The sequence below is a fragment of the Pogoniulus pusillus genome, chromosome 20 (genome assembly GCF_015220805.1).
Source record: "Pogoniulus pusillus isolate bPogPus1 chromosome 20, bPogPus1.pri, whole genome shotgun sequence".
NCBI classification, from domain to species: Eukaryota; Metazoa; Chordata; class Aves; order Piciformes; family Lybiidae; genus Pogoniulus; species Pogoniulus pusillus.
The window spans coordinates 18,701,339-18,723,124 of NC_087283.1; the positions used below are offsets into that span (position 1 = coordinate 18,701,339).

The 21,786-nt window shown below is 40.1% G+C and overlaps 1 protein-coding gene across 1 annotated transcript in view; it reads left to right on the top strand.

The window, feature by feature from the left end:
- Positions 1-21,786, top strand: part of SLC6A2 (solute carrier family 6 member 2) — a 59,514-nt gene that overhangs the window by 16,001 nt on the left and 21,727 nt on the right. The window contains exons 2-5 of the mRNA XM_064160408.1: positions 7,541-7,672; positions 11,300-11,537; positions 19,722-19,860; positions 20,618-20,752. Coding sequence (XP_064016478.1) covers positions 7,541-7,672; positions 11,300-11,537; positions 19,722-19,860; positions 20,618-20,752 — 644 coding nt within the window. The remainder of the gene's footprint in view (positions 1-7,540; positions 7,673-11,299; positions 11,538-19,721; positions 19,861-20,617; positions 20,753-21,786) is intronic.

The following is a 21,786-nucleotide window of genomic DNA, read 5'->3' on the forward strand; positions in this document are numbered from 1 at the left end:
CAGGTATATTCAGGTTATTATTCTTTTCACAAAACAAAACAGACAAAACCTATTTGTTATAACAGAAAAGTTATTAACCTACGTATCGAGAAGCAAAAAAGCTGAAGATTTGGCTAGCATATTCAAATCAGGACTGTAAATTTTCCTGTTTGAAACTCTGGTATATGTTAGACAGAAAGTATCTGACAGGCTGTCCTGCCATCAGAATTAGATGGTTCCATGAATTTTTAAAGCATTCACTTTTGTCTTCAGTCATCTGTAAGCTAAACAAATGTAAGTGAACACAGAAGCTCTCTGAGGAAAAAAACTAAGACTAACAGTCCATATCTGAACAAAGTAAAACTAGTTGCCAAAATTTCCCTGGCACCAAGCAAGGCCTTCCCCACAATTAAGAGACAGCTTAAGATGATTAAGTAGTATTTCCTCTCATGCACATGGCTATACTCTGTACATCGTTAATGTTTCCTTGAAATATACGTACTGAAGAATTTTCCCATGTGGTTATGTTACTGCAGATTTTCTATTGCTGGAATCCAGCAAAACCTGCTTATCTTGATCCATAGCAAATACCTCACAGCAGATAGCTTTTGATGCCTTGATTCAGAGCTATCTTTAGCCATGGACGTTCTGCCACCAATAAATGAGGCACATTTTGACAGACACCTGATTTTGCACATCTCAAGTGCAGCCTACACCTTACATGGGTGGTTTTGTTGATATGCAGTTGCAGGTGAATATATCCTTGTGTCACCCCCAATAACTGCAAGGGTGGGGAAAAACACGAATAGAACACTCCTATTAATAAAATTATAGAATAGTATTTTTTCCTCTTAGTTTAGCACCTCTTAACCTTACAGTCGTGTCTGTTGTGAAGCAGCAGCATTCTCCAGCTAGGTACCTGCAGTCTGAACTGGCAGTCCAGTTCTATGCACTTCCCCTGACCAGCATCTTCCAAAGAACCTGTGAACTAGAAAGATTGCTGCTTTGTTCCCAATGGTGTTAGCAGCTCCAGAAAATGATACTACCACTCCTACTAACCCTGTTCTATTGAATGTTAGCAGTAGGAATTTAATAAATAGCACAATAGAATAGCCTAAAAGCTGGCTCTGTGTTGCAGCTCATTTATTCATTTCTTAGTTAAATCAGTCAGGTAGTGAAAAAAAAAAAGGCACAAATTCCACAAGATGGATTTAGGCAGGAACGTTAGTAATTAGATCTGCACACGGTCACAAATTACAAAGTACTGTCAAACTCACCTAGGTGCTAATTAACTTATTTAAAAGCAAAGAGGCCAGCTTCAGTAGTACCTCTGCTATAAGGCATGATGAAAAATCATGCAGCTATCACTGCAACCTTGTGAAGCAGACTTTTAGACTTTCTATGGTCACCCTCATGGCAAAAGATAGGAACAACTTACATTTCCTACACTAGCAGCAGTGAGAGGAGGAGCAGCCCCCCATAAACCTCCAGAACTCCCACTGCCACACTGGCCACCTTGAACCAACCATCATATCTCTATTTATTCTTTAATTTCCTATCAAACAGCAAAGGCCAGGGTTCTTTTCTTATATGTCCCTGTGATGGAGTTAAATCCAGTTGGCAGTTGGTCACTAGTGGTGTTCCTCAGGGATCTGTGTTGGGACCTCTTCTTTTCAACATCTTTACTGGTGACCTTGATTCAGGCATAGAGAATGGCATCAGTAAGTTTGCAGATGACACCAAGTTAGGTGGTGGTGTTGATTTGAATGAGGGTAGACAGGCTCTTCAGAGGGACCTGGATAGGATAGATCAATGGGCCAACATTAGTGGAGTGATTTTAGGGCAGTGTGGCTGGAGAGCTGCCTGGCAAAACGGGATCTGGGAGTTGTAATAGACAGGCAGCTGAATATGAGCCAGCAGTGTGCCCGGGCAGCCAAGAAGGCCAATGGCATCCTGGCTTGTACTAAAAATGCTGTGGCCAGTAGGAGTGGGGAGGTGATTGTCCTCACGATCTCAGCTTTGGTGAGGCCACACCTCAAGTGTTGTGTTCAGTTTTGGGCACCACAATACAAGAGAGATGTGGAGGTGCTAGATTAGGTCAGAGGAAGGCAAAGCAGCTGGTGAAGGACCTAGAGAAGAAATCTTATGAGGAGCTGGGGCTGTTTAGTTTGAGGAAGAGGAGGCTGAGGGGAGATCTTATTGCCGTCTACAACTACCTGAAGGGACATTGTGGAGAGGATGGTGCTTGTCTCTTCTCACAGGTAACTGGAAACAGAACAAGATGGAATGGCCTCAAGCTGAGACTGGGTAGGTTTAAAGTGGACATTATGAAAAAGTTTTTCACAGAGAGAGTGGTCAGGCACTGGAATGAGCTGCCCAGGGAGGTGGTGCAGCCACCAACTCTGGATGAGTTTAAGGGTCATTTGGATGTGCTTTTTAGGAATACAGTTTAAGGTGAATCTTGTAGAGTAGGGTTATAGGTTGGACTTGGTGATCCCGAGGGTCTTTTCCAATCTGGATGTTTCTGTGATTAATTTATGTAAGCAGAACCTTGGCCAATGACTTAGAGGCTATTTATGAATGAATCATGCTGAGTGGCTTGGTGTATTTAACTCCCATTAATGTGTTCAAAATAGCTACTAATGGGTTTCTCTGGCTCATTACTCTTGTAACAAAAAGCCAAAGAGATGACTGAGTTTGCATGGAAGGGCTGGGGTAATCCTCACTATTACAAGCCACTGACCATCTTATAAATCCAGTGCACTTGAAGTCACTTTAAGTGATTTCAAGGCAGTAGCAAGTTAAGTGCTCAAAACAAAAACAAAAAAAAAATGTAGGGTTAATTTGGTATCAGCCCATGGACAGGATTGAATGTTTCTGCCAAGTATTTGTTTTTATTTTCTTTTGACTGAAAAGAACACTATTAAAATTGGAATTCTGGAAAAAATGAAGGCTCTGAGCCCAAATTGAGAGAAGAAATATAAACAGGTTGAAATCTAGCAGCAGTTTGTTAGAGGGAGTAGCTAAATATAAGGGTTTCAAAAGAAACATGTCACTCACCATAGTATAGCTCCACCAAGTTTATGATTCAGAAATACTTTCCATGAAAGAGGTTGCATACTTGGAAGATTTTATGGTATACTTGGAGGATTTTATGTGTGCAAAGTGCTGCTGAAGTTTTTATAGTATGTCATGTGATCTCTTCTGCAGAAAAATCTTATTTTTGACTATCAGAATCTATTGCTGGCTGGGCTCAGCATCATTACACAGCTGCTGTTATAATCATACACTTGGCCTTGATGTTGGGGTTATACCATGCTCCTCTGTATCTCTCACTTGTCTATGCTGTACTATGCAGACCCTTGCTGGTTTAAATCTCTGTCAGTAAAAGTGTGCCCTTCCACCCTCTTCTTCCCAGGAGTCTGCAGCAGGATCAAGCTTGCCTGCTTCAGAAATGCCTTTGTACAAGCCAGCTGGTAGCCAGTCTGCTGCAGAACCCGAACCGATGTTCCTGCCTCTCCCATTACTGATCTTGTACAGTCTAGATTCAAGACCTCTGCATCAGGGACATCCTTTTTCATTCACAATATTCTCCACAGATTAGAGCTTCCACTCATGTTGCTCAAGCACATGTATTTCATTCTATCAACTGTTTGCCGATAGTGTTTGAAGTCCTATTTATACTGTATGAAAGAAAAACAATGTTGATCAGACATGGAGACTGGCTTATGTTTTGGTGCACCAGTTGGGAGACCTTTGTTTTTAGACCCTTTTCCTGAACAAATACTGGAAGCACTCATATTTGAAAATATACTGTATTATTTGCTCAAAGTTTGTTGTTTTAGCAGACATTGCTGCCAGTTAACATTTTGACTGAATAGCCATGGTAACCAAGGCAGAAGGCTAACAAGCACAAATAGTTCAAAGTCGTTTCAACTACCTCTGGCCTGGCCTGCTTCTTTTATGTGCAGCAAAAAATCCTTCTGGGATAACAGCAGCTGTTTAAATGATCTTTTTTCAGTCATTAGTAAATTAATGCTTCTTTCTTCCTGGTATTTAAAAGCAAGAGGAGACCTCCCTGTAGGACCAAGAGCAGTATTTAGAGCCATATTCCTTTTTGCTTCACACCCCCTAGGATGCTGTGAATGCTGAAGAACAGAGGGAGGAAGCATTCTTTGTGTGGATTCTGTTAGACCAAAATTAAGAAGTTGTTCTGGCACCGAATACAGGAATGCAAACCCTGCCTTCTACTTTGTCCTTCATTAATTACATGTAATAGTTGGTTTCTTTTTAAAAAACCTTCTGTGTAAGTTTCCACTTGAAGTTTCACACAGATGGTTCTTGTGGAAGCTGAGGGTTTGACCTCCTCTAGTTTTGCATAAGACACAAGGTTGTCTCAACTCCAGGCACACGCCTTACGGGATGTATGCAGATCCCATGAAATCTGTTAACAGAGAGATACAGCAATTTGCTACAGTCCAAGTCTAGCCTGTGGCCAGTGAGCTGCATGTGACTCAGCAGCAAGACAAGTATACTGGCTCTTGTGCCAGGGCTGTAATACAGATGTTAATATCTTCAGATTTTTAGTTCTAAAGGGAAATCAGGAACCATAAGGGACTGCTGAGACCAGTTTTGCTCTGTGGAATGCAGCTGCTTGCTCAGTCCCATCCTGCCACTCAGTGGAGGAGTGGAATTCCCTTGAGTGCTACCCGTATGTTACTGCCAACACAGCCATCCCACAGACTACATTCCCTCAGCTCTCTGAGGTAGGTAGATCTTGGCCAGCTAGTCTGAAGTGTTAGCCAAACTGTGTGCTCCCTCAGAGTTCAGCTGTCTGGGCTAAGCAAACCCAGCTGGCCCCTTAGATTCAGGCAACTAAAGCACACTAGCTTCTGTGGCCAGCAGCACAGGTGGGAGTGACAGAGCTGCCATCACATCACTTCCTAACACATTTTGACATCATAAGACAGATAGGCATTAACAGTGAGGCTGCTCCTTCAGAGAAATCTGGTAGGATGCTCACATTGACACCACTGGACCTAAAGCAAGAGGTCCACCTTAACATCAGTTTCCCTCCTCCCTTGCCCACAGGACACTGACACATGCAAGACAGTATGAGGTCTCCTGCCATAAAACACCTCTGTTCATACACAAACTCATCACAGAATCACAGAATGATTCAGTATGAGGGTGGTGGGACTTTGAAACAGGCTGCCTAAGTGAGACTGTGGATGCCTCCTCCCTGGGGATATTCAAGGCCAGTCTGGAAAATGAGGTCTTGAGCATCTGAACTGAGGCCTTGAGCAGTTGAGTCTAATTGAGAGGCATCCCTGCCCACGGTGGGGAGGTTGTACGAGATGATCTCTGAGGTCTCACGCAACCTAAGGCATTCTATGATAGGGGTTGGAAGGGAGATCGAGTCCAACCCACTTGCCAGAGCAGGTTCACCTACAGCAGATTCTACAGGATGATGCCTAGGTGGGCTTTAAATACTCCAGAACTGAAGACTCCACCACCTCTCTAGGCAGTCTGTTCCAGTGCTCTCCCACCCTCAAAGTAAAGAAATTCCTCCTTATGTTTAGATGGAACTTCCTATGTTCAAGTTGGTGCCTGTTACCGCTTGTCCTGTCAGCACCACTGAAAAGAGATAGTCCTACAATGGAGCCCTCATGCAATCACTAAGTGAGGTTATGTATCACACATACCCTGTTTACAAGCATTTGCATACTGTCCTGGTTAGCTGCAATTTGAATGATACTTTGACCATCATTTATTTTCCTTTGAAGTGGCCATGATCTCAGAAAAGGTTCAGTGATCACCAGCAAGCTTGATTCTGGATATTGGCTAAAAAAGAGAAGAGAAAATAGCTAGATATTTAGAAATACCTAATTCTGGGGGGCTGTTTTTTCACCAAAGCAAAAGCTACTAAACAAGAAGTTTCCAGAAGTTTCCAAAACATAAAGTCAACTTCATGTGACTAAGCACCCTTACTTAGAGATTTATCTCAATTTCAAAATACTTCAATCATTTAGTTACCTGAAAAGCCACCCTGCTATACTGTAACTGCTCTTTGCTGCAAATGACACCACATTTACTAATGCCTTGCGGGGGCAGGGCGGGGGAAGGGAAAAAAAAAGAAAGAAACCTCCTTTAACTAGAGCCTGGAATGACTCGCAGCCAAATAAATGACGCTTAAGCAAGTGTGCCTAAGTACAGTACACTTCACAGTTCATCATGCTGTTAGTCATACTTAAAAACCACTGAGTTTAAACTAACATTTAATAGGTATGTCCACTACCCATCTCCAGGATTAATTTTCTCTCACACGAATTTATTCCATTTGTGGCATCATGTTTTCCAGTCTCTTCACATTAAAGTTAGTCAAACAGCACTCTCTGCAAACTCCATACCTCCCAACAAGCTAGGTTGGTGAGTCAGCTCCATACACTGTAATACTATCGAAGCAAGACAAACACAGCACATAAAAGGCTGTCACTTACAAGGAATCTGACACTGAAACCACCTAAAATAGTTTTTCTAGATAGTACATAGAGTTAAAGCAAAATCAGGTACCCCAGACTGTTTCAGCCAAGCATGTTTGAGAACTGCACAAAGCTCAGAACTGCAGGCTATCAAGTGGCTTTTGAATATAAATTTCTCTCTACAAGATTCAAACACATGACAGTTCACCCTGATGATCATAGAAAGCAGCTTATCAACAATACTGGCATATTATTAATACATATACCCTTGGTACAGTAGCAACTTTTGTGAATGCATGTTGTAGTCACACTATGCTCCTTACAAACATAGTGAATAAGACAATTCTTGGCCCCAGTCAAAACACTGCAGCTTTTAGGATACATTCTCACAGCTTTAAGCTGTTCTTTATTTCTGTTGGTATATCTTGTGGCTCTTTCATTGAAAGATTACAAACTTTAAAATGCCTAAATCTAGGACTTATCTCTGACTATGTTATCCTTACAGCATTATGTTACAGCATGTTACTTTTAGAAGTGGATTTGTGGAATGACTAAGAGAACAGAGTTTGTTTTTCCATTCATATTCTCTAGTATATGCTCAAAATCCTCTCTCTGAACACTCGTGCTAGGCAGCTTATACTACTAATACCTGTGAAAAGCTAACATGAAAGGTTTAAGTTGCAACAACTATTCAGACTGTGAAAAGCACAACAGTAGTTTCAGAAGCACTTTTTAAGCATGCAGTTTGTTCAACTTAGAGAAGGTGTGTGTAAACTTTTATAAAAGTTGGTACATTGGGAAGCAATGCAAAACTGCTTCCTTTAGCAAGGGAAGTGTTCAAATTACTAAACCAGACACAAACCTCACATACAAGACTTACAGTTCTCTACAGGGGTTCTGTCTCTGAGACCTTAACAAAAATACAGGAAAGGGACAAGAGAACATGGGTTCTTCCTTGCTGGTATTTCCTTTCAACTTCCCAAAGGTAGAGACTTTGACTGTAGCCAGTATTAAGTAAGTAATAGAAAGCCAAGTGTTGCCCAAACATAGATTACAATGTCTAACTATTCTCTTTCCAGGTGCTTTTCTTATTCCCTATATTCTCTTTTTAATCATTGCTGGAATGCCCCTGTTCTATATGGAATTAGCACTGGGACAGTATAACCGAGAAGGGGCTGCCACTGTGTGGAAAATCTGCCCAGTTTTCAAAGGTAAGTGGTCCCTCTGCTCACTTGAACAGTACTGTGAGGGTGCCACACACTTATGATCACAAACAAAGCAAAGGTCTCTCATCTTTTCACAGACAGTATGGTATTTGGTGACCTTTCTCCAACCCTTGAAACCAGAAGTATTTTTGGAGCACAAAATGAAAATAACTCCAAAACCATCTTCAGGGTGACTGTTGAGGAATGCAGCCAAGAGCAACGTGCAGGAGCAGTTTATATCTGTCCTCCCTTTCCCCTGGATGTCAGGGGCTGGGAAGAACTGGGGTATCTCTAGGTAGAGCAAGGAGTTGACAATACAAACATTTAGGAACACCAAATCTCATCCAGGTCAGTTCAACCCTGCCTCTCCCAGAGACTAAGAAAACCACTGACTCCAGTTTATTGTGTGGAGTTTTCTTTGCAGAGGTCAGTGTCCCACAGTGGCTGGAACAATGGTGAACCCTGCAGTTCAGCCACTAGACCTGAACATCACACAATTTATCTGTGGCTCTGTAGTTTAGTTTTCCTGCCTATGAAATGAGAGCAGTGATTGTGATTTTGTAATGTGGGTTTTAAATCCAGCAATGAAAAGCACATAATAAAGCACAAACATTATTATTATTATTGTTCAATGTTTTCAACTAGAATTAACTCTCCAGCATCACTGAATAAGAAGCTGTGGAGTGGTGCCTTGTACACTGAGATGTAATTGTTCTACAAAAAAGAAATAGCTAAGGATAGGTTTTGGACCAGGGTGCTTGGCACATCAGAGATAAAAGCAATCTCCCTGGCTGAAAGAGTGTATTTGTTAAGGAGCCTCTAGAATTTTCCTAAGCATTGCTTACCAGCCAAAACTCTAAATTCCTTGGTATCTACACCCAACTGTATCTAAAAATCTGAGGTAGCAGCCTTTTCAACACAGAGCTATCTGAAATGAAACCAGTCAAGCTTAGCTGAATTTAGAAGCTTAAAATTCAGATCATGTTCATCCCGCCACTGTCAAAAGCTGAGGAGCTTAACAATAGCAATCCCAACTTGGCAGATCTGGTGCTTGGATATAGGTTACACTGAGTAAATGTTAGTCTTCTTTCTCAAAATACAGTTTTCCTCTTCAAGGAGGCCAGTGCTGTATAACAGGGAAACTGCAAGGTTCTTTTTGTTATCAGTCAAACCCAAAGCTCACAGCAAAACTAGAGATATAATAAAATATAAGGAAGCTAATATATATGCCATCCACTTAGATTTACCTAGCCCTTTTAAAATCCCTTCAGAGGAGACAGAATTTATCCTAATACCCCAGAACTTGAAGACTCTTCCTCTATCAGAATTCCTGCTGGTAGCAGCTAATACCTTTAGATGGCAAAGAAGGTTTTGAAAACCTAACTGCAAAATTTAGACCTAAAGGATCTCAGTGTTTGAGACAAATACCATTGTGCTTGGAGGTGTTCTATCTGTTGACTTCAGGATTGAAAAGATGATGAGAAAAGAAAACAGAATTTATTTCATGTATAGTCTTGTTGACATTCCAGCTGTGTTTTTAAGCTGACATTTTCAAGGTGGACTAAACATGCATTGCTGTTCATTTTTAAGTGTTCTTATTACTAGGATATAGACTAGCATAAGTTATTTGATTCTCAAACAGTAATAGGCATTGTGTTGTATTTGCACCTCTGTGCTAGAATAAACTCAGCACTTTTAATGTTTTGGGCAAGTCTTGGGATAACACACAAACACATTTTACTGCTAATTCTTTCAAGTCATTTCTGGGATAACTCAAACATCTCACTCAAGTGACAAGTACAGAGTCTACACAAATTTATATACAGCTTCTCTAGATGAACAGCACTGTAGTACTAATTTTAGCCATGAATATTACTGCTATGAATTCTAAGGACTCTACTTCCAAAGAGATCCTCTCATGCAATTAAAAAATACTCCCTGTAACCTCTGCAACACAGTCTGCTTCCATCTCTGCACTTCCCAGGCTTGAGTGGGTGATGCAGCACTAATTCTAAAGAAAAGGTAGATTTAGAAACGGGAAAACAAATTAACTCCTGAACATTCTTATGACTTCAGAGCAGTGATATTTCATATATACTTGATCCTGTATGTTTTAATCTTGGTATTAAATATCGTTGTCCTCTAGGATAGAAGTTCCACAACTGCTTTTTGAAAACAGATATAATCCAATTTCAGTACAACATTCAGTTGTTAAATATTAACGTGAATGTTAAAATAAGTTCTAAGAATTAGCCCTTTGGGTGATTTTCCCCTCTGCTCCACTCTATTGATCATAATTAAGACTCAAACTCTAGTGACAGATGTACTGGATTTATATAAACCCTGAGAACTTGAAGACACAGTTTTAACTTTACTTTCACAACCTTTTGTTAGGATTGAGTGAACTGGTCTACCTGTTAGAAGTCTCCTGAAGTGCAGAGTAACTTTGGTGTATGCAGCAGTCTTTGAACTGCCAGCTTCTTCAGGGTCATCATCTGTTCCTCACACAAATTTGAAACCAAGGATTAATAGTTTTATCAAGAAAATACAAAAGCCCAGCCATCTCCCACTGCTAGGCCTCAAAAGAAATTAAACTGAAAAAAACTAGAGGCAAATGTTTACACTTAGGTGCTAGGACAGTACAGTGATGACAGTCATAAAGCAGCTGTAGTATCTACCTCATCGTATCCAACACCTACGACTCTGGGGTAGGATTCAGAGAACAATACTGCAGAATGAAGGAGGATGACAGAAGTCAAGGTAAAGCAAGCTTCCTGAACAATTCTGACAACAAACCTTTGCTGTGTTCTGACTTAACTACCGAAGCTTCCTCCCAAACCACTGGAAAATGTCCAGTTTGTGACAAGAACACACACTCTCATTAAAGAGACCCTTCAAGCACACTTTAGAGTAGGGAAAAACACAAAACAAATGTTCAAAATTGAAAGAAAATGCTTACAGTGGGGATTCTCTAATCCTGTGGAGACTATAAAATGGTCTGAAGGTCCACACACAATTTAGCCCCAAGCTCGATAGTCACCAGGATTTACTGGCATGCCAAATAACCACTCAGAGTCCCCAAGTGGAAGAGCGCAGACTCTTTAATGTGTGTTCTGGACCTAGTTACATGCTGATGGAAGTCAGACTGGAGACTCACAAGGGAAAAGTAACAGGAGAGGGATTGGTGTCTGTTCCAGACTAGCTCAGAGTGGGAACGTGAGCCACAGGGAAACTTCACTTAAGCCTCAAACTTTACTTTTCCAAGACAAGTTGCCAAGGGTTCTGACATTATGAAGAATTGAGTTCCACTCCTAACATGGGACTGCAATATTCTGCTTTAGAAGTAAATTAGCAATGGAGTTGTACATGAGCAAATACTGACGCTGCACTGATTTCTTTTCAGGCAAACAAATGGATTTCGTAAAAGACAGTCATTGCCCAAAATCATGAATGTAATTTTTTTGCTTTAAGGTTAATGATTGTGCCTGCATTTGCGTATCTGAATGTCAAAAAATCCTTTTATTGGTCTGAAGATCTCAAATTTGCAGCCATGTACGGTTGAGTTCAACCAAAGTGTTTGCATATACTGTTGCACATAAAGCAATACATAATCTAGTTTTCTTTCGTCCTTAGGTGTAGGCTATGCAGTGATACTCATAGCCCTCTACGTGGGTTTCTACTACAACGTTATCATAGCTTGGTCTCTGTATTATCTGTTTTCATCATTCACATTTGAGCTCCCTTGGACAAACTGCCACAACAGTTGGAACAGTCCAAATTGTACAGATCCCAAACTCTTCAATGCATCAGTGCTTGGCAATGGTACCAAATACTCAAAGTACAAGCTCACTCCTGCAGCTGAATTTTATGAGTAAGTGTTGACTTAACTTTGCTATTTATTCCAAATTCTATGTCTGAGTGTGCTTCCTCTGGACAGTAAAATCACCTAGCACATAGCCTCTAGAACAGGCATCAAAAGCTTAAGGTTAAAATGCTGTTGTAATGTTGATCTGTTTTCCTGTGTCATTAAAACTCCTGTCTCTGCAAGCTTTGGTTTCTCCTGTGCTAATGCAGTGCTTACCACTGGACAAAAGATGTAAATCTTCCCTCAGGTACCTCCCCAGCTTGCAAAAACTTTGCCAGGCTTGACAACACAGCAGTATTCTGGCAAAGATGTCTGCATGCCACAATGAACTGACTTCAAGGCTCTAAAATAATTATTTGCTCAATAGACTTGGCCTGTTTCTTCATCTGCGAGATATCTCAAATCAGACCTGTTTGCTCAGTTGCTTCAACAGTTCAATTAAGTGAGATGAAGCACTGAGCAGGAGGAGGGCACCACAGTTGTAGAGAGATGGCCTTTTTCTAATTCCTGTGCAAAAGACTATTCTACAGTATTGGTCAAGACATGCTAAGACACACTCAAACGCTTGAAATCAAAACCAAAGAGGCATGTAAATGAACAACTGAACTATATAGCAAAGATCTGTGTATCAGTAGTTGTTTGATGGACCTCCAGAAGAAAACAGGATTTTATTAGGATAAAGAAAGGAGAATGGGCATGAGGCTAATTGAATCAGCTGTTGAATTAATCTCAACAGTCAATTAAATTTCTGTGCTGGACAGTCCAACCCTGTAGAAACAAAGGGACACCACCATTACCATAAGTCACCTAGCGTGTGTTACACTATGCCTGCCTACAGTAAGGATCATGAGGTCTGTGTTTATATAACTGCAACATTTGTGGCTGCTACTTCTCAAAGACAACACAGTGAGAGATCAGTAGTGATATGTAAAGTGTTGTCAGTGGTTTGGGTAAACTAAATTCAGTGCTTTGACAACTGCAGTGTGAGTTCAATGGAACCCACTAAAATGGTAAATCATGAGTGCAGGCAATCTACTGCCCTGACAGAGACAATATATGTGTTTGCAACACAAATATAAAGACACATAATTTATAGCAAAAGTCTGTATATGTATGCAGTCAGTTAAAGGTTCTCTTTAAAATGTTCTTGTGTTTAAGTAAAGCAAAATGAAGTCTCTGTGTTCTTGCTTTGCTCCCTTATGATTTAAAGTGGTTATATGTATTTTTCATCACCATGTCATGCTTGGGGTATGATTTTGAGTTTGTAGTGGGTGAGACTAAGATAGAATCAGTGTTCTGATTCAGTTCCACTGATCTTGGGAACAGCTCAATTTGTGAGTCTGTGTACATTGAAACTTGGAATATCAGAGGTCCTTCCTACCCATGAAATAGATCCAGGGTGTAGGTTTCAGAAGGTAAAGATAAAAAGCAATTTTGATATTTCATTATGCTTTGATTCCTGACTTTTGAGGCTGTAATTCAGTTCCTAGGCCCCGTACTTACTAACAACTAGATTATATTGCAAAAATTAGAATAACAACTGCTTGCATGATCTTTAACATCTGTTTCTCTAGCTGTAAAACCAGGGATTCACAAGGAGCGTTGTGTTCACTTATCCAGTATTTAGATTCAGTCACCGAGCCAGCTGTACAGCTCAGGTGTGGAACCAAACTTGTGCAAAGTTTTAGAGTGTTCAGATCTAACCTAGTGGGGACAGACAATTCAAAGAACAGTGTTTCTTGTCTTACAGCCAAATACCTAAACACCAGGGGTGTTATACAGCAGAAAGAGATGTATCTTCTTATTATAAAGCTTCATATTGTGTGCAACAGGTTAGGATATAGAAGTAGCAATATGATGTCCAACTTGCATCAGCGTAGTGATGTTACAAAACAACACACCGTTTTTGGATGCAGGATGTTAAGTAACAGTTCAAGTAAAGGTCTTGACTGGCTACATTCCCTCTGAGAACCCCTTCAAGTAAAGGCTGAATATTCCTTTAAGAATATTAGGTGTCCACATCCCGTATTACACTCGTGCCAAACTTGAGCCAAGTGTCTATGTAAGAAGCACACCTGATTATTCATGGTCAGCAGTCACTAACCACTTATTAACTTACACATCTTTTCCAGAGGAGAACAGTTCCTGATCCAGTAGTTTGGGTAAAGGTCAGCCTATTCGTTACAGCCAGAAATCCTAAATTATTAACTGGGCAGATAATTGATCCATCATCAGGAATACTGTGGACAAGGAATAGTTTAAGCAACAACATCACAAAGACAGGTTTCCAAATTCTACGATTATGGGTTCTTTAAGGTTTCTAGTCCTGTCCAGTGCAGCAAGGTATTAGTAATAACAAAAATTGTTACTTTGGGGGCAGCAGTATGGCAGATTTCATATTTTGAGCTTTGATCAGGTATACAGAGAAACGAGGAAATAGAGCAGCTACTTCTATATCAGAGGGAAACCAAACTTTTTCATTCAAACTTCAATGGGCTAGTTATGCAAGCCCAGCCTCTACACACAAGGCACAATAATTAGCAATATTAAAACAGAGATTCCAAACAGCAATAGCAGTGCTGCCCACTGTAGGAATATCACAGAATGTAAGTGACTTTGCCAATGGAAGTAACAATAAGTTCTATTATTCTTCTCAGTACTACCAAGGCATATGGGAGACCATCCAATTTGGCATATCTGGAGCTGTGCTTTTAATTACTGTAACTAGTGTAACAAGAACTTGTGGCTTTATGCTACTGGGATACACTGCAGTGTATGGAAAATTCCTTAAGGATGCTAAATGCACATGAGCACTTATGTAGTAGTCTCAAGACTACATGAAAAGTGTTACAGATTCTCTAGGTTGTATATTTACATCAAAAAATATATGCAAACTTTTGTATTCTGGTGAGCAGGGAGCCAAGACCAAAGATCTATTCTGCAGTTGGAAAACAAAAAGAAGTACTTCCAAAGAAGACCAAAAGCAAAAGGTGTGCAGTTACCCTTCAGAAAAGGAGATGCTTCTCCCTGGGACTTGATTTCTTCACATAAAGCTGTGTTTAGAGTAGGTTATTTACTAAAACCGTACAGCTGCCAGAGCTGACTGTCTGCATCTCCACTATCACAGGAAGAAACTGTAGGAAACAGTGGGAGTATTGTATATGTGATAGTTCATCTAATACTTTCATCAGCAATATGCTGATTCTCACCCTTTACCATTTGAGTGAGAGAAGGAAAAACTTGCTAGGAATCTTGGCCAAATCTTTCATTTGGCAAGGAAGGAAAACAGGGAGAAACCTCTAAGCCTCAGACTTGGAAAAAATCACTTCAAACCACAAATTCGATGCCAAGGCAGTGATGGACAGACTTTTAACAAACATTTGGCTTGTTTTCAAGCTCTAAGAGTTGGGCAATAAGTCAGGCTGAAGTAGTTCTACACTTAGTCGAATGAGAGACTCTAGAAAGTAAGTCTGATTTCAGTCATTCAGGTTTAATTCAGGCAAAGGTGCTACTGACATCAACAGGAGAGTTGCAACAGCAGGAATGGGAGTTCTAAAGTACTTCATTAGAGACAGTTAAAGTAAATTATTAAGTATTTGTACACTGCAAACTTAGCAGTGATAACAACAGATGCCCTTTTGCCAGAAATAGTCAGCCAAAAGAGAAATCCTGTTAGCAATCAAATGTCACCTCCACATTTCCTTGGAGACACGCATTACTTGAATGACATCTCTCCTCAGTGGTTTGGAATTAACCACACAAAATGTAAAGGACCTCCTATCCTCTCAGTGTTGTTAAAATAAGTCATCATAATTTCGTTTTTTTGAAAGAACACCAGTGTGTCACTGCAAAAAAGCTTCCCCCATGTACTCTATATCACTCCCATTTCAATACTTTATCTGAATACAGGGAGATTTTATATTTGTTCTCTTCATTCCTGCATCTGGGAAAAGTTTGTTGCCATCTTGCTTTCATTTGCACTGACAATTAAAAAATACCAGTTTGGAGGAACAAAAGCCCTATTCTTCTTGTGAGGCACTGTGCCTGTATAACATCATCATCTGTTGTAGGAAAAAATCCTGGCTATTGTCAAATAAAACAGTGAAATTGTCAACAAATGTACTGAGCTATGGCTATCTTTTCCTCTATCGAGTTTCTTCTCAGGTGTGCAGTCTGTCTTTCTGCATAGGAAAGAACACACATTTTTACAGATAAATTCTCAGATTCAGTAAGGGAAATTTACTGAATTCAGAAGTCTGCCCAGCTGTAAGTAACTGAAAAAGCTACCTAACAAGGAATAAAGGCACATTCAGTCACAGCAGTCTACATCTATTATATTTACAAACATAAATTTACAAAAACTGTGTGAACCAAGAATATCCTGAAAAAAAACTCCCTCTATATAGCAAAGACCTCTTCTATAGATTTACAGACTCGTGCTTTGGAGTGCAAGTCTTCACCAAAAATATCACCACAGACCAAAGGGTCTACATAGTTCAGTATCACGTCAAATGGATTGATTCACACTGTATGTTCCAAAAGACAATGCAGAAACCTATCCTCATAAAACAACTGTGAAGCAACCTCACAAAAGAGAGAAAACACCACTGCAAAAGAGCACATAAATAGGTACCTATAAATGCTTATAAAAACAGAATCAGGTAACAAGAACTAATGAGAGTGGATAGCCTTATATAATCATATCTAGTAAGAAAAAAACTCTATGCTTGTGCCAAGAATGATCAGCAGTTTCCAATTGTACACCACTCTGCTGGACAACAAACCTCCACTGAATACATCTGAAGCTTCTTTAAGGTGTTTCTTCATACAACATCCATACCCTATTAACCAATTATACAGCTGGTAAGAATTAATAACCTTTCCTGACATCTAGACTTAACCTGCCTTTCACGTCTTAATTGAAAGAGAAGCTTTCAAACATTTCTGACAGATCTGAAATCGCATAGCAGTCATCTGGGTATCCTTCACAGTGATCACAGAATCAAAGATTAGCAACTCTTGCCAAGTTGTTTACCTTCACCCTTACAAAATTCCCTGAACATAACAGAACAACCCCTCCAATTTCAGCAGGCTTAGAATCAGGCACATTAGTAAATACTTCATGTGGACAATTTATGGCCACATGATTGAAACAGCAAAGAACAAGCTGCTTTAGGTCTCAATTCCATGTTAACTGCACAGGCATAGCTACAAAGTGTTTGGGTGCATTGTTCACACATCTGTAATCCATGTCTAATACATTTGCATCCTTACACATTCTGTACTTACTTTTTGACTTGTGTTGTCAGATGTTTCTGACAAGTATGAAGTTGCACAGCAGCTGTTTATTTTCAGAGACCACAGTAACAGCTCTAGCCAATTATTTATGTGCACAAAATAAAACCAGCTATTCCATAAATACCCACTTGTGCAGCTTTGCAATTCACTATTCAGGTATGCTCACATTTTCACATTTGTTGACTATTTACTTACTTACACAAAGAGAAATTAAATGCAAGCACAGTAGATGACAATCCACGTAAGTGCATACACATGTTCTTGGGCTTTGGAGAGCTTTATGGAAATGATTCTTACACTACAATATGTCCTTGTGTAGCCACTCCCAAAGATTGGAAGAATGACTTTGCCAACTTAAAAGGTGCAGAGGGAGTTTATGAGATACTGCAAATGTCAGGAGTTGCACATTATGCAACTGGCTTGCATTGTACTAACTTGTAGGAGGAATTCTAACTGCTTAATTTTACACACAGAGTCTTGTGTAGCTGGATAGTGGGACTAGGCTCTGAGAAGTAGCTACAGCCACTGAGGTCAGCTCTGCAGCACCTCCCCTTCTATTGCCTTGCATTTTAACTCCTAGTAATCAGAAGTATAGCCTTTCTCTGTGGAATATCTGCCCCTGCACTGCTGGTTGAGGCTAAGTCAGTGAAGATGTCACACACATCTAAACACCCATTTACTTGTATTCACCTGTTTCTCATCAGGTATTCTCTACAGCACTGTACAGACACAGTATCACCACCAGTGTTTTGTGTGCTGCTTCCTTTAGGGAAAGTGTTTGCTCATCGAAACTATCACTTTGAAGAATTTATCTCATCGTGTAAAGGACCCAGCAGCATGTCAAACCACAAAGTGAGCATTCATTTGAATGTGTCAGCCTCAGCTTCTGGAACAGGGACCTCTTCCTGTGGTTGATTTTCTTTGGCAACTTTGTGTCTTTCAATGCAGCTCTTCTGAAATCAGTAAAACTGTTGAGAGCTCAATAGCTTCTTTGGAGAGGCTAGGGGTCTTCTTTTATAATCCTCCTGTTTAGGGCAGCACATGGCCCACTGAGATGGCTGGACTGTGTAACTTGCTGACTAAGGGCTGGGGCAGTGGAGAGTGCTCTAAGTACTTTGCCATATATCTCCAAACATTTTTCAGGAGTTCTGTATTCATTAGACCTATAATTGCAAGTCTCATTATAGGAGGTTTAGAAACAGATTTTGGGGGGAAAAAAATCTACTTTTTAAGAGTGCAGTGCTGAAATGTGCCACAAACTGCAGGGCAGATCAGAATTACTAAGTTAATGGGAGAATTATGCAACTTCAACGAGTTGAGTTAAACATCCTCAGTGAATGAAAGATTTAGTCCTAGTGGCCACACAATTTCAGGATTATCATGGGTCAAAAAGAAATACAGTACAGTACTCAGTACAAATAATCATTCACTACAGGCCTGCCAGGGTGCCACTGATAAATTACCCTGCTATGAGTGATTCCAAAAACCTATTTTGGAGTACATTCTCCAACACAAGAGGGAGCTGAAATATCTTATCAGAAAAATCCAAACCACAAAGATGTTGGCAGAAGACAATACAGCATCGCATAAACCTGTAGTGAGCACGCTCAGTTGAATCCAAGCTGGCTGCGGCAGAGTCGCTGACATCCCTCTGAAGCACCCTCAGCACTTAGGATGGGGAACGTAGCAATGCACCTCAGCTAGCTCAGCACTATCCATGCTCCTGTGTTCTTGGCCATAGGACAGCATTCTCTTGGAGCCAGGCTATCCTTATGCATTGTAGTGACACCACACCTGAAGCACTTTATGAAGAGCCCAAAGGCACCCAAGCAGCTCAGACAGCAGATATATGTATGTCAGAACTAGGTGTGAGCCAGGCTAACCCTGGTGAACTGGGCTGACTTTATGTGGAAGTCACTGTTACAACCTCACAGCAAGGAGCCACTGGTGCTACGTCTGCATGAAGCCAGCTCAGGTCTGAAGGGCTTGTACCACAAACCGTATCAAACAGCTGTAGATACACCCATTGTGGACACAAAAGGTCACAGAAACAGAACAGCTGAATTGAAGCAGAGCTGTATGCGAAGCAAAAACATCTGATGCATAGAAAAACTGTACAAAAAGAATTCTATCCACTACTACTTAATGCAGATAGCCTGAGCTTTCACAGAGAAATGAACCAATCCAATTTATCCTCTGAAGGGAACTGGCAGCAATGACAGCTGAACTGCAGTTGTCCAAATATATAGCACAGAAGACGCAGGTAGGAGAGCCTTTTAATTGGGCACAATTACCATGCTTCAAATTGCCTTCTAAATTGAGTATGCAATTTAATTTCTATAGATTGCACTCTGTGCACTGACAGTCCTTTTAGCATCTTCCATCTACAATTTGCATTAAGTTTTAAATCATTAAAAACTACCAGAACAGGGGATGGAGCATAGGAGACCAGGACTATAGCTATTTATATCTTAGCCAATTTGTAGATATTCAAGCCATTTGGAGCTGATCCTTTAGAAGTGACTCCTTAGACATACTTCAAAATTCTTGGAAGTACTTGATATGTTAGCTAAATAAAGGCATTTGTTAGTTAGCATAGTAACTTGCTGACAAGATGATAACGTTTTTGCACCTCCAAAATCCCCAAACTCTTCCAGTGAAGGAGAGAATGTTGTCATTGTGGCACTGTGGTGCTAAACAGACACTGATGGGCCAGTGAGACCATAAAGGTGTGGGAAGAAGCAAGATATATGATTTCACCAACTACTAGTAGTGTCAGTAGGATAACTACTACTGTAGAGCAGCATCCATTTCTGCTGCCCACGGGTTAAGAGATGGAAAAGCTGTTTCACGCCAGTAACTATACTTTGTTTCCTTGTATCTGGTACGTAGGCGAGGAGTTCTACACCTGCACGAAAGCCGTGGAATCCACGACCTTGGCTTGCCTCGCTGGCAACTTTCTCTCTGCCTCTTGGTGGTGGTAATCATTCTTTTCTTTAGTCTGTGGAAAGGTGTGAAGACTTCAGGAAAGGTAGAGCTAATATTGTCCTTCTATCTCAACTACATTCTTTGCTTCTTTTAAGCCTCCTAATTTGAGAAAGCAAGAGACTAAATCACTGCTTCTGAGGGATCCTCAGGGACCAAACCATGTGAGAGGCCTTCAGATATGTACAGTGAAAATACATGTTCCCTTTACTTCACTTTCCTCCTGTGATGTTCTAATTGGAAGTTTTATTACAATATAGTGTTCAACCTTAGCAGTCTCATCCAGAAAGTATTTTGAAAGACTAAAGTTGCCTTAAATGTGCTTCCTGTTCTTAGCCAAATGTACTAAGGTTTCAGTGGTTTAAAATGCTGTGGATTTTGATCTAAAATGCCATGACAAGAAACATATCTGATGAAAGTCATTGGAAATTACTTAGACATAGTTCAGAAAACATCTCAACAGATGTTCCAGAGTTGGACACATTTGAGATCTTTTTGTACCATTCCAAAGTATCATCTAGTATCAGGCAATGACTGCACTTGTTTAGTAAGTAATACATAGTTTAACAGCTAATCAGTGGTCTAATACACATCAGTAACTTCTAAGCACTTTTCTGTTAGTCAAAACTGTCTTGTACCTGTAAGCATACGTACATAAATACTCCTGATTTTCTCGAGCTCTCCTGCTGAGTTTCTCCACTGAACTGAATGGACAATATCAAGAGAGGGCCAGCTGTATTTTTCACACATTCTAAAATCATCTGTAACAGTTGATTAACCTTGGGGATCTCTGTTGTCTGCAGGTTGTTTGGATAACAGCCACTTTGCCTTATGTTGTATTATTTGTCTTGTTAATACATGGAATAACCCTGCCTGGTGCATACAATGGAATAAATGCATACCTGCACATAGATTTCAGAAGATTAAAAGAAGCCACAGTAAGTGTACTCTTCTGCTCTTATTCCCTTATTATTAAGCCTGTTAGGTTTGTTATTAAAACAGAAAATCAGAAGCACACTTCTGCTTCTGCATAAGCACTAACCCACTGCCCTGATCATCTAACTTTCCAACACTATAACAGGACGTTCTCAGCCTGAACCCAAACTGTTCTGTCATGAAATTAACCCAGTGAAGAGAAGACCTGGCCTATGAAAACCTTGCTAAGTCAGGACTAACTTACCTAATCAAATAATAGTCTTTCATATGCATGAGATTTTCAGTAGCACAGTGTTATGCCAGTATTGAAAATAATGTACATTGCAGTGTCGTTTAACAATGTTGCAAAATGTTATTATTAAATATATCACTAAATATCTCCAAAGCAACTCCATTTGTGGCGTTATCTTGGAACTAAGAATTACATTATCCATTCTAAAAGCAAGACCTGCAAGTATAGTCACTACTTCATGGAATTATCAGCATTTCAGACCTACAAAGAACAATGATGTGACGACGCAAGAGAGATCTTACCACTGTGGTATTTCAGAAATGCCATAAGTAATAAGATAGTGGTATCTCTGTGGATGGGTCACAAGGCCACTCAAATGGTTACAAAACTGAAAATTAAAAAAATCGTTCTACTAGAAAGAAATGGATTATCTTGAATATTTGCAGCTTTCAGCTATGCCTGTCAACTGGACATAGTTGTACTACATATTTCCTATGCATTCTACCTTGAATTTCCTGAATCATTAAAAAGATCTTGACTGTTGGAATACAGACTCCAGCAAAATGATCCTTTCTTAGGTTTGTAACATGACAACTTTGGAAACTGGAGATTTTGCAGTATTACATTTTTTTTGAAACTTCAACAACAGAAGTTACCACAAGAAGTCAAACTCCATTGCACACTATTTTGGAATCAACAAACAAAAATCAGACATGGGACTTCCATCCAGGTTTGTCACCAAGAAGCCACCTCAGTAGATCACTTTTGTGCATACATACGAATACAAGGACACAAGAGTGAAGA